Source organism: Amblyomma mixtum, chromosome 1 (genome assembly GCF_055824585.1).
Source record: "Amblyomma mixtum isolate Tamu chromosome 1, ASM5582458v1, whole genome shotgun sequence".
Taxonomy (NCBI): Eukaryota; Metazoa; Arthropoda; class Arachnida; order Ixodida; family Ixodidae; genus Amblyomma; species Amblyomma mixtum.
In genome coordinates, this window is record NC_143012.1 from 35,833,029 (window position 1) to 35,845,063 (window position 12,035).

General features: G+C 45.7%; 1 protein-coding gene across 1 annotated transcript in view; it reads left to right on the forward strand.

Annotated features, from left to right (window-relative positions):
• Positions 1-1,772: 1,772 nt before the first annotated feature.
• LOC149366013 (uncharacterized) overlaps positions 1,773-12,035 on the forward strand; it is a 34,777-nt gene continuing 24,514 nt past the window's right edge. The window contains exons 1-5 of the mRNA XM_089547619.1: positions 1,773-2,055; positions 2,614-2,665; positions 7,948-8,006; positions 9,345-9,406; positions 11,935-11,952. Coding sequence (XP_089403745.1) covers positions 1,998-2,055; positions 2,614-2,665; positions 7,948-8,006; positions 9,345-9,406; positions 11,935-11,952 — 249 coding nt within the window. The 5' untranslated portion in view covers positions 1,773-1,997. The remainder of the gene's footprint in view (positions 2,056-2,613; positions 2,666-7,947; positions 8,007-9,344; positions 9,407-11,934; positions 11,953-12,035) is intronic.

Here is a 12,035-nt window from a genome sequence, read left to right on the forward strand (position 1 = left end):
TTGGGTATCAAATAGATGCGAGAGAGAAATTGAAGGCATACACAAGGGCATCATTGCACTTGTGGCTGGTTTACTTTGTCCAGAAGGTTTGTCTCATTCTTGTCAGTGTTTAAGGATTACCATGGTCGTTTTTTTTCTTCCTTTTTCATACTTGCGACCTCCTTCCATTTGCAAGCATATCTTGCTCACGATGAATAAATAGCGACAGGAACACGAAGGATGGACAGGACGATGCAGATGAGCATATAGTTTGGGCAATTGATGAAGGGGTGCAAAACTTGCTACGTTTCTCTGAGCTGTAACCACTCGGAGCTGTAAAGTTTCAGAAGTGAGAAGCAGCTTTGCGAATTGCAAGTACAGAATCAAAAGATCTAGATGCTCAATTCAAAAAATCGTGCAGCCGGTGCTGTTGGGGGCAGGGTTGATGTTTATAAGCTTAGTAGGGTACAACTGACAAAAAAAACTACTGCAGTTTTTAGCGGTGGGTCGTGGTCCATGATGACCTGTTTTGCTCTGTTGACCAATCTCTTACAATTATGTCATTAGCTTGTGTTAGTAACTAAAAGAAAAAGCTTTAATAACAGGCTACCTTTATTCTCGAATAAAAGCCGAGCATAGAAGTTCATTGCTCGTGGTTCTGCAGTTAAAAAAAAATATACAGGTAGCTTCTGTATGAAAGCGAACACAGTCGATAATCGGCCAATTGCTGGTCGATTGTAACCACTGCACGACGACCTCAAATGTAGCATACTATGACATTGCACCTTCTCTCGAGTCGTAGATTCTGATGCAGAAACCGAAAATTAGTGGACGTGCCGCTCTCAGTCGTATCGATCCAAGCTAGAGATGGGCAAAACGGCTCACTTCAGTGAGCGGCTCAGAACGGCTCCGCTCACTGAAGTGAGCCGGCTCATTTGAGCGGCTCACCGGCTCACTTAAATCTGCAACAGTGAGCCGGATGTTTTGAGTGAGCCGTGCTGCTTTTGGGGAGAGGAATCCGGCTCTCTCGTTCACACTGAGCCGTGCCGGGAGCCGGGTCTTCAGGTGGTAGTGGTTTATTTTAAAAAATAAAAAAGTGAAGCAAAAAAGAGTTGCCGGCCGCGGCAATTGCTATCTTAAGCACCCGAGCTGGAGCCGGCGGAAATGGAAGAGAAAAGGAGAGGATAGTGAGGAGAGGGGAGCGACAGCAAGAAAGGACAGGGGCATAGAGTCGTTAATATTTAACGACAGGGGAGAGCTTTGTACACTATTTGCGATTCCGCGCCATGGTGCGAGAAGGCAACTGCTCTCCTGCCCTTCCTGGCAAGAGTGGCATCCAACCCCTCACCTTCGGCTGTCTTTTGAACCGCTCTTTTTAGAGAACGAGCCGTGGCGCCGTACGTGGTTCAGTTAGTGAGCGGCGGTTCTTCTGGAGAGCCGGCTCTCGTTCAGTGAGCCGTATCCAAAAGAGGTTTTCGCCTTAAAAACGCGGGTGCCAGCGGCAGTGCACACGCGGAAACAAATGAAGGCGAGGGGTTGGTTGCGAAGGAAGGGAATGCAGTTGATTTCTCGCACTGCTCAATAGATGGCGCGCAAATCGCACCCTGGAGCAGACCCGGCTCTGACGGAACGGTTAGGCACGGTCAGCACGGCTCACTGAACGAGAGAGAACCGGTTCTCCAAAAGAACCGCCGCTCACTTTACTGAGCCACCGCTCATTCGCTCTCCAAAAAAGAGCCGCTCAAAAGATCCGGCTCGCTCCTGAGCGACCCATCACTAATCCAAGCCGAGACACCGGCTGTTTGGGCCACGTGACCGTAAGTCTACGTGCATTCGAAAACGAAAGAAGAAACGGCGAAAAAAAGGCGGTACTCGAGTGTCTCGACCGCTTAAAGTGCAGATACCGTGTATTGTCATATCTTCCCCTGCCTAGGGTTTCTGGCAGCTTGATCTGTGCATCGCGTTTGCAGTCAACGTCTCTCCGGTGAGCGATTACTTGTCGCCGATATCCGACAGTTATGCACAGCGAAATTTCTCTTTCGCTGGGCAACGACTCCGTCCGCTTGGTTCCTTTCGGTAAGTTTGCGTAAAGTGAGGCCACGCCTCATGTTTGCCTGCCTTCGTATGCACGCTGCACGGTCTTGTGTTGTTTGAACGTGTTGTATGCACGCGTTGCCACCGGTGAACGCGCGCGCATCCGTGCTCGCTGGTGCTGATATCTGTTCATCGGCGCGTTCAAGGCTGGAAATCGTGTCGTGGTAGCGCTTGCAAAACAGCCAGCTAATCCAGTTATATAGGCTTTAATTCTCGCGTACTGTACGTAATTTTCAGTTACACGCTGGACAACCACCGCGAAACCTAGGGAAGTGGGCGTAGCAGCAAGAGTGATGGTAGCATGGATTCTAGTTAAAAGCCCCTCGAAACGAAATGCTAGTGGTACTAGGGAGTCTACATGTTGCGCCGGCAATGGCGCCACATGCAGACTGTGCGATGCATACTGCGATTGGACTTTCACACTTTTCTGCTGTCTGCTTTCGAATTTTCCAATGATAGCAGGCAGTATGCTATGTTGCTTGACCATAGAAGTTTAGTATAGTTGCCTCAGGTTTTGCATGGTTTTGTTTTGGTTTCCAGGAGCGACTGTGACGTCATGGGAAGTAGACGGCGAAGAAATTCTGTTCATGAGGTAATGGTAACCGCGGCTCAACGCCGACATTTTCTCATGTACCATATTTTGTTTGACTTTCCAGCAAGTGCTCGTACGTCTACGAAATCAGTTCGCGTAGTTACTGAAATTGTGAAACTTAACTCGTACGTCGTTACCCACGCCGGTCCTTGTGGGCTGGATCATCGTTTGCATTTAGCATCGTAGGAAGTTCATTTAAAATACAGTAGGGCAGACGAAAACAATTGGAGCCGCCTCAACTCAAGTTTCCCTATGGTTGGAAAAGGTACTGAGTACAGAGGTTGGCAGCTGCGTTTTCGTCAGAATCTTGATCTTTAGTTTTTGTTAAAAAAATAAAAAATAAATGGAGATAATAAAAATGCTCTGAATTGCGGAAGTAAAGGCGCGGGCAACTTCAGCTCGAATAGGAGTTAATTAACCGGTCGCAAATAGTATATAGACGCGTACGCGTCGTAGTTCGAGAGAAAGCGTTGTAGGCGAAAGTACTTTTATCTATACAGGGAGTTTCACGTAACTTGAACCAAAGATTAAAAAAAAAGTGACTCACAGGAACTGGGTTAAACTAAGTACGTATTGTTTCCCGACGTGTGGCGCTCCTCAGAGTATCTTTTAAATTCATCTTAATTAGTTAAATACTTTAAATTAATTATTAAGGAAATTTAATATTCACTTTAGCGTCACTTGCGTTTAGTTGAGGGGCAGAGGGGATTGCGAAACAGCAGATCCAGTTTTTTGTAGCAACATATCTTCTACGTGGTCCTTTTTTTCCAGGATTTAAAGAAAACCCGCGAAATATGAAAAAAATCACGTGATTGCGCTCTTGCGCTGCCGTATTGTAGCGCTGCCAAGCGCGTCATGAGTGAACGAAGCGCGCGTGCTCACCGTCTCGAAGTGAGCGGCCGAAGCCGCTCTCAGCATACTCTTGAAAGTGCGTCAGCTCATTCTTCTTGAACATGGAAAGCGCGTGCCGTGATCTGCGATAAGTGATAAGGAGGCCATCGACAGCCAATTCAGGCTGAACCATCGCATAGGCAGAATAAAAAAGGAAGAGAAAGCAGTTGAGTCGCGTATTTTAAGGTAGCCTCCGTTTTTTCTATTTTTATCATTTTACAGCCTGTCGAACTGAGCGATGGCCGGTCACTTGGGCACGGTCAGCGCGCGCGTTTCGTTCGTTCAAAATGCGGTTGGGGGCGCTGGAATATGGCAGTGCATGAGCACAGTCACGTGGTTTTGTTTTAATATTTCGCGGGCTTTCTTTAAATGCCGGAAAAAAGAACAACGTAGGAGATACGTTGCTACAAAAAACTGGATCAGTGCTTTCTTAAGTTCCTCTACAACTTAAGCGAACGCACGTGACACTAAAGTGAATAATAGAAAATTTGCACATTTATCTTCACTAATTAATTATTTAAGTGGAATTTTGAAGATATTCGGAGGAGCGCCAATCGATGGGAAACAATATGTCCTTAGTTTCGCCTGGCTGCGGTGAGCCACTTGTTTTTAGTACTTGGTTCAGGTTACATGAAACGCCCTGTATACAGAACCCGCGCTGGGGCGACAGTGCGGTTCGCTGTTTAGTAGGGAGCTCCTCACTTGCAGGCATTTCTTTTGGTCATTTTGCCTGACGGCAGTCCGTTTTGTGGTATCCGCCACATCATGCATATGCCGGGATTTTGGCACAGAACAAAGTCGGTACATTTCAGTCAGCCAACAGGCTTACAGCGTGTTATGTTTATATGCCGCTGTAGTTTAAATCCATGCCAACCTATATGACAGGCTAGCTGGCATTCCATTTTCGTGCTGCAATGGACTTGCACCTGTTTTTGAATAGTCACAGCAAGTACTGGAAGATTTGCCCACAATGAAAGAAACTCGATGCCGTTTTTTTTTTTTTTTCGTAGGCATCCATATGCGTGTATAACCGGCATATTAGCGCATGCTTAAACGCCGGTTTGGACGGGATCAAAGGAGACCGAAAAACTGTTCGAGTTAAGCAGATTTCGAATTAACGGGGGGCATTTCAATACACTTGACACTGACGGGGCAAACGCATGTTCGAATAAACAAGAATTAGCATGCGCATGCATGTGTAACCAGTGTTCTGAGACTGCTGTCGCTTTCATTCCTTCCCTGCATGAGAGAGAGAGAGAAAAGTATTGCAGGTGTTTTATTTTTCATTTTGTTCATGAGTGCACCGTATCAGATATTTAGAGCTCAAAAAACTTAAATAAAAACAGAAACAGACGATACCAGCGCTGACTGACATCTTCATTCGCACAATTTCGGCTTTTCGAAGTCGCGATTTGTCGCAATTTCGAAAACTAATTGAACATAAACTTTTTATCATTCTATCATTCGAAACGCTCGAAATCGCGTGTCAGAAAATTGCAAATTTAAGGAAACAAAGAGAAAATATGCATAGACAAAAGCTTTGTATGCTTTGCGAATAAAGATGTCGCAGGTACTTCCTCGTTTGTGTTCCGTACTTTTTATTAAGTTTATAATAAAGTTTTTCCTCCTCCCTCAATAGTAAGCCATGCCAGCTGTTCCGGTTGTGTATTGCGTGCCTTACGCGCACTCGAATTTGTAGAGGACGTCCAGCAGTACGTTTCTTCTACTTGGTTTGTGAAGCTATGCATGCCTGCTCGCTCAGCGGTAACTCAGGACGTGCTACGTCCGCCGCTTAAGAACGTGGGTGGCGCTGATGAACACTCTGAATGTTAGGTTATTTGTAAACATAAATACCCCCGAATGCAGAAGATTTGACAGCCGTCGCCGTAGCTCAGCGGTAGAGCACCGGACGCGTAATTCGGAGGTCGTGGGTTCGGATCCCACCGGCGGCATGTGGTTGTTTTTTCTTCTGCTTTTCTAATCAATTAGCTTTAAGCAATAACATATTCTGTAATACTAAATCGAACAACAGCAAAAAATAAAATAAATAAAAAAATCCCCTTTGTCCCTTGGTTTCTGTGGCTGTTGGCTTCTCCGCTATAGAGAGTCCGGTGTACGTGAAGAGTCTGGTGGCGGTAGAATGTTCTTCGAATGACGCACGATTCAGACATCTGGTCGCTAGAGATCGCGTTGCCGGCACAACGCTCTCATCGCGCTCGCTTTACGCTATTGTTACCGAGGCAGCAGTCGACGTCAATCGTTGCGAGGAGCGCAGATGGCGACGCATCTCAACGCTTCGCGGCAGCTGCTATTCGAATATTACGTGTACCTCAGCCTCTGTAACTGAGAGAGGCGTTCTGACTCGTGTTGAATGAGACGCAGTATACGTAGTACTGAGAAAGGCGTACTATTGGAGGGAAAGTCGACTGGTCGCGAATAAATATCGCCTCAGTGTTGAAGTACAAGATAGGAGGTACGTGGCCTTAAAGCGGTGCGAGATTCAGAAAATGTTCACTGCTGACAGAAAATTGGAAATAAATCGGTGTTAGGGCTCCACAGACGGCTGAAAGTAAAATTAAAAGCGAAATTTTTTCCGCCACATCTGATGGAAATGGAAGCACTTCGCTTTCAGAGTCCCAGGGCTGTATGTTTATGGACGGGATGTTAGAGGTAAAAATCTGACTCTATTTGTGCTTTAGCTGCGCGGAGAACGAAAGCGGTAAAGAGCACATTCGTTTACTGTGTCATGCCCTACAGGGCCCCTGGAATCCTTCAAAAACAGTCAAAGTGCCGTTAGTTTTCGTTTCTGAACACAGTATGGTTTAGTTTACCACTTCGATGCAGCGCAGGCACGCTTGCGTGCCCAAACATTGTTAAAAAAATGTAAACAAAAAAAGGGGAGGGAGGGCCTTCGTTACAGCGTGGTTCAGGTGTCCGCCGAGATATGTGATAGATACTGCGCCATTTCCTTTCCCCAAAAACCAGTTTACCAATTTTTTTACCTTGACCAGGTGGCAAGTGAACTTGTGTAGTCTTTGCGTGTGTCCTTTCAAATTCAAAGCATACTGAGGACAAGTTTAAGTTGGCCTCTGTCCACAGATCAGTGCATTCGAACTACAAAGACGTCTCTTCCACTGAAAACAGAGCAATTATAATCGAAAAAAGGACAAGAAATAAAATACAGGTGTCGCCATCACCGGCCAATTTCGCAAGTTAAGACTCATTTTTGCACTGATCACGGAGGCTAAGCTGCATTGCCATTCACTGCAAAACGGCAATCGCGGATGCATTTTTGGTCTTGACGCCACCAGTTCAAATCGAACTGCGGGAAATATTCTTAAATGCAGTTTTCTCAGCAATAAATGTCCTTTGCTGCCAGACAAACGTCAACGTATACTAAGAGCCATAAAATCGATTTTAACTAGAACGACAATTGGATGGTCCCTTTAAGTCGTTTTTCATTTTTCTTTCTGTAGTCAGTTTTCAGAAAGTGAAAGCGCATAAAGGAGATAGAGGATTGGTGGAGGAGGATGGCGAAAGTAATTCAGCCTTGGAAGTACAGAAAGCCGGCATATTTGTTTCAAGAAAGCGCTTGAGGAATTTTAATTATTACTTAGGTTGTAGATGCTACCAGCCTGGTCTGAAACGTACTTATCTACCTATCCTGCCTAGAAGAGTAAATTAAAATCGAACAGAGCAAAACCATGGAAAGCGGTGCACTCAAAACTGAAGGGAGTAAAAAAGGGAGTGCGCTGGAGGACAACATTACTCCCTTTTTACTCCCATATAGGCGTATTCGTGTTCAGAGTGAAGTTACCACTCATATCCTGTAAACACTAAATTCCCCGCAGATGGTTGGAGGAGTCGAACAACGCATGGAGTGCCTTTCAGGCAGTCGCGCGGCGGCTTTGCTTTCGCTTTTATTTTGTTTTGGTTTTTTGGTTTCCGTGAATAAATAGATCTAGTCAGAGACTACATAGCTGCAAACTAGGCCAACGGAAATGAAAATACGCGTGGACTCTCTGCTTTCGCCGATCGCTACGTATCACTCCGCCGATGGCAGAGCGGCAAGCCGCCACGGGACTGGTTGAAAGGTTGGTGGACTCCTCCCACCGTCTGCGGGGAATCAAAAAACAAAATGCGGGAGCCGGGGCGTTTAATCGGATTTAAATTAGAGAAATCGGCCGCACAGGGCAAATTTTAAGAACGCTCAGAGAGTGCTTAGAGCACAGCTTACTCCCTTTTTACTCCTTTCTGTTTATAATGTACTTGTATGTCGTTCTCTGTGTCAAAGTGCGTGTCCGTGTTTGTATTGAATTTCTCTCCTGTCCTGCTCTCGTAGTCCGTTTTCGCCAACTTCTGTTGTTCATTCGAAATCTCCGCCCTTCCAGCGAGAAGTCACTCAAGGACGGAAAAACTCCCATCCGTGGAGGGATACCCATCGTATTCCGTAAGCGTCCTACTTTCGGAATTTTGTGGCAGTTTGTCGTTAACGTTGACAAAACAGCAGCGAAACTAGAAATGTGTACTAATATCAGTAGGAAATCACTGTACAGGGTGTTTCATTTTATTCTGTATGACTAACGTGGACAACTTAATGAGAGAGTTAATTAGGACGTGCTAAAGATTTTATACTTCTTTTAACAGGTATGCCTCTACGAGATAGCCGCATGGCCAATAACTGAAATTCAGAAATGGTCCTCTGTGACTATTAAAGCATTTTCACATGCACATACATGAAAAGTATGTTGAATAAAATGAAATATATATGCATAGGAGGAAGAAGGGAGATTGGGTGGAGGACAGAATAGTGAGGTAATGGTTGTTTACAAAGTACAGCCTTTGTCAAAAGTTCAGAGCCCAGGGGGTTTGCTTCTAAGCACTATTGTGGCGCTCCTTTAGCACTAATGGAAGTCCTCCGCATCGGAGGGAGCAGGACCAAAAATCTTCTTACCTTCAGGAGATTTGGGACGCTGAGGACGCATTACGAGCAAAGCAATGTAGCCCAGAAGCAAACCCCCTGGGCTCTAAATTTTTGACAAAGGCTGTACGTCCAAGAACGCACACACGCGAACGTAATATTGACGCCAGCGCTCGTGCAGAAGGAAGCGCCTCAACCATTGTAGATGGCCACCCGGTCATACTGGTCCAGCCAGTCTTCGGCGTCCTCGTGTGGTTGACCGCGAAAATGGGGTGGCTCTCGCTGGTGGTGGAGCAGGACCGGCGACACTGTATCTGGAGGATTCATCGTTGTAGGACCTACCCTCCGTGAACAATGCGAAACAGGGAGCAGTCCAAATTCGGGAGGTAAGCCCTGTAATCGGCGACTGCCCTGGTGGACTGGCGTGTCTACCTTCGGTATTTGTACGGGGCTCGAATTGCGGCTTGAAGGGGGCGTACGGTGCATTAACGACGTACCCAGCACCTGCACCAGATGTCACGTTGGTAATCGGCGGCTGAGGGTCCACAGCGGGTCAACAGACGTGCGCTTCCAGATCACTTTCACTTTCACACCCACACTTCCTCTTCTTCTGGAGAGGCGCTTCCTTCTGCACGAGCGCTGGCGTCAATATGTATAAAAAAACACGCCAGAACCAGTGTTGCATCACTCACCAAAATGCAGCGAGTTCAGTGTGGAAACTATGTGCATGTAGGAGCAAATGCTAGCCACACACGTGTCGTGCCTCGTCAGAGTTCATTTGCGGGGCTCGAGAGCAGCCTGGGAGGGGCCATGTATATACGTACGGCATCCAGGTGGTATAGTGAGGCGTTCCGGTGTTCGCTGCAGCCAACTTCGGCGCCTGGGAACTGGGACCGCACCATGGCTTCGCGCACACCATGGAGTGGAGCATCGAGCAGCTACGGCGAGAGGTACGCTCTCACTCTCTCGTAGTTAGTGGAGAGAAGCCAACCCATTGAAACATTCCGCGTTTTTTCCACATAACTGCAGCGTAAAAAAAAAGACGAGCACAAAGGAAGAAAACACCTACGACACGGACAAACGCTGCACTCACAACTGATTTTATTTCACCAGCAGTTGGAAATATAAAGGTTCCGCCGCGAATTCGCGCGCAGGAAAGTACACATTTATTTATTTATTTATTTCGGATACTTTCCAGGCCCGAAGGCATTACAGAAAGGAGTGGTAAGATACATAAAATGAACAGTGCATGTTAAACAATATTATTTACAAAACGGCAGAAAATACAGTTGTCTTGAAATTGCAGATGTCAGAAATGGCAGCGATGGAGGGAGGAAGGTCGTTCCAGTCTGCGCTCGTTTTGGTAATGAATGAATTATGACACATTTTTGTTCTGGAAAATGGAACAGCAACTTTAAACATGTGGTCAGAACGGGACGATATGTATGATGGTCGAGCAAAAAGATGATCCTTTAATACAGGGTTGTGATGATACATTCTATGGAAAAGACAGAGTCGAAAACATTTACGGCGTGGGGAAAGGTCTGGCAGGGTAAGGGTGTTTTTCATGGAAGTAATGCTGGCGTGACGGGAATAGTTAGATAAGATGAAACGTGCTGCGCGATTTTGAATGGATTCAAGTGTGTTGATTAATGTGATTTGACTGGGATCCCATACTGCGCAAGCATATTCTAGCTTCGGCCGCACTAATGTTTTGTAAAGTGTTAGTTTTATTGGTAGAGGCGCAGCAGAGAAATTTCGACGTAAATATCCAAGAACCCGGTTAGCGTTATTAGTGACATGCTCAACGTGCATATGCCATGATAGGTTACGTGAAATATGAACACCTAGGTATCTGTATGACGACGGATTTAAGGGAAGTGCCACGAAGAAAGTAAGTGCGCGTGTTGTCAGTGATGTTAGTGCGACGCGATACATGCATTGTTTTACATTTGCTTGCATTTAGTTGCATGAGCCATTTATCGCACCAGTTATATATGCTTGTAAGGTCTTCTTGAAGCTTAATAGAGTCAGTGTGGTCAGTTATTGTGCGATAAATGACGCAATCATCTGCGAAAAGCCTGATAGATGAATGGGAAATGCATTTAGGTAGGTCGTTAATGTAGATAAGGAAGAGAAGAGGTCCCAGTACCGATCCCTGCGGTACGCCCGATGTTACAGAAATGTGAGAAGATGAACAGTCGTTAGCAGAAACGTACTGAGTTCGATTAGAAAGAAAGCTTTTAATCCAGTTTAGTACATGCGGATCAATGTTAAGCATGCTAAGTTTAAAAATTAGGAGATCGTGTGAAACAGTGTCGAAAGCTTTCGCAAAGTCCAAAAACACGCAGTCTACATCGAAGCTCATGTCAGCATGGGTAAATAGGTCATTAGTAAAACATATAAGTTGTGTTTCACATGAGAACGTCTTTCTAAAACCGTTTTGTTCAGCCGCAAAGAAGGAATTAGACTCAAGGAAAGTGATGAGATGCGAATAAATAACGTGCTCCAAAAGTTTACATGGAATACTCGTGAGTGATATGGGACGGTAGTTATTGGGGGAATGGGTGTTACCTGATTTAGGGACCGGAACAACCTTGCCAACCCTCCAATCGCTTGGGAGTACTGAGGAACCTAGAGACTGTGAAAAAAGCATCGAAAGCATAATGGACGAATACGGTTGAGTAATTTTGAGCATTTTACAATTGATTGAATCTTCGCCCGATGAAGAAGATATTTTCATGTTATCAATCAACTTTGCTATGCCCGCAAAGTCTATAGTAATGGAATTCATTGGCAAGTAAGAGCAATTAGGTAGAGACGGAAGAGTAATAGGAGCACTTTTGAGGAAAACGGAACAAAATACATCATTCAAAACGGAACAGCACTGGTTCGGAGGGATCGGGACATTGTCAGAACGGGCTAGTTGGATTACTTTGCTTTCTTTGCCTCCAACAATACTCCAGAATTTGCGTGGATTAGATTGTAGAAGCGATGGGAGGGTGTTGTCAAAAAAATTCTTTTTTGTATTTTTGATTGCGATAGCGTTTTCTGCGTGAATGTGATGATACGCAGCCCAGCGTTCAGGAAGGTTAGTTGCTTTGGCGCGACGAAAAATACGCTTCTTTTTGTTACGCAGGCGGCGTAGGGTTGCAGTAAACCATGGTGAGGCAGAATGCGAAAGAACCTTTCTTTTAGGCACATGACGATCTATTAGTGTAAGCATTTTGTGTTTGTACAATAACCAGTTCTCTTCAACGGTACGTTTAGAAAAGTTTAGTGTGTACTCAGTAATGAATGACTCTAGTTCAGCTGTGATGGGGCCGCCGCGGTGGCTAAGCGGTTATGGTGCTCGACTGCTGACCCGAAAGACGCGGGTTCGATCCCGGCCGCGGCGGCTGGAATTTCTTTGGAGGAGAAATTCTAGAGGCCCGTGTACTGTACGATGTCAGTGCACGTTAAAGAACCCCAGGTGGTCGAAATTTCCGGAGCCCTTCACTACGGCGTCTCTCATAGCCTTAGTCGCTTTGGGACGTTAAACCCCATAAACCTAAACCT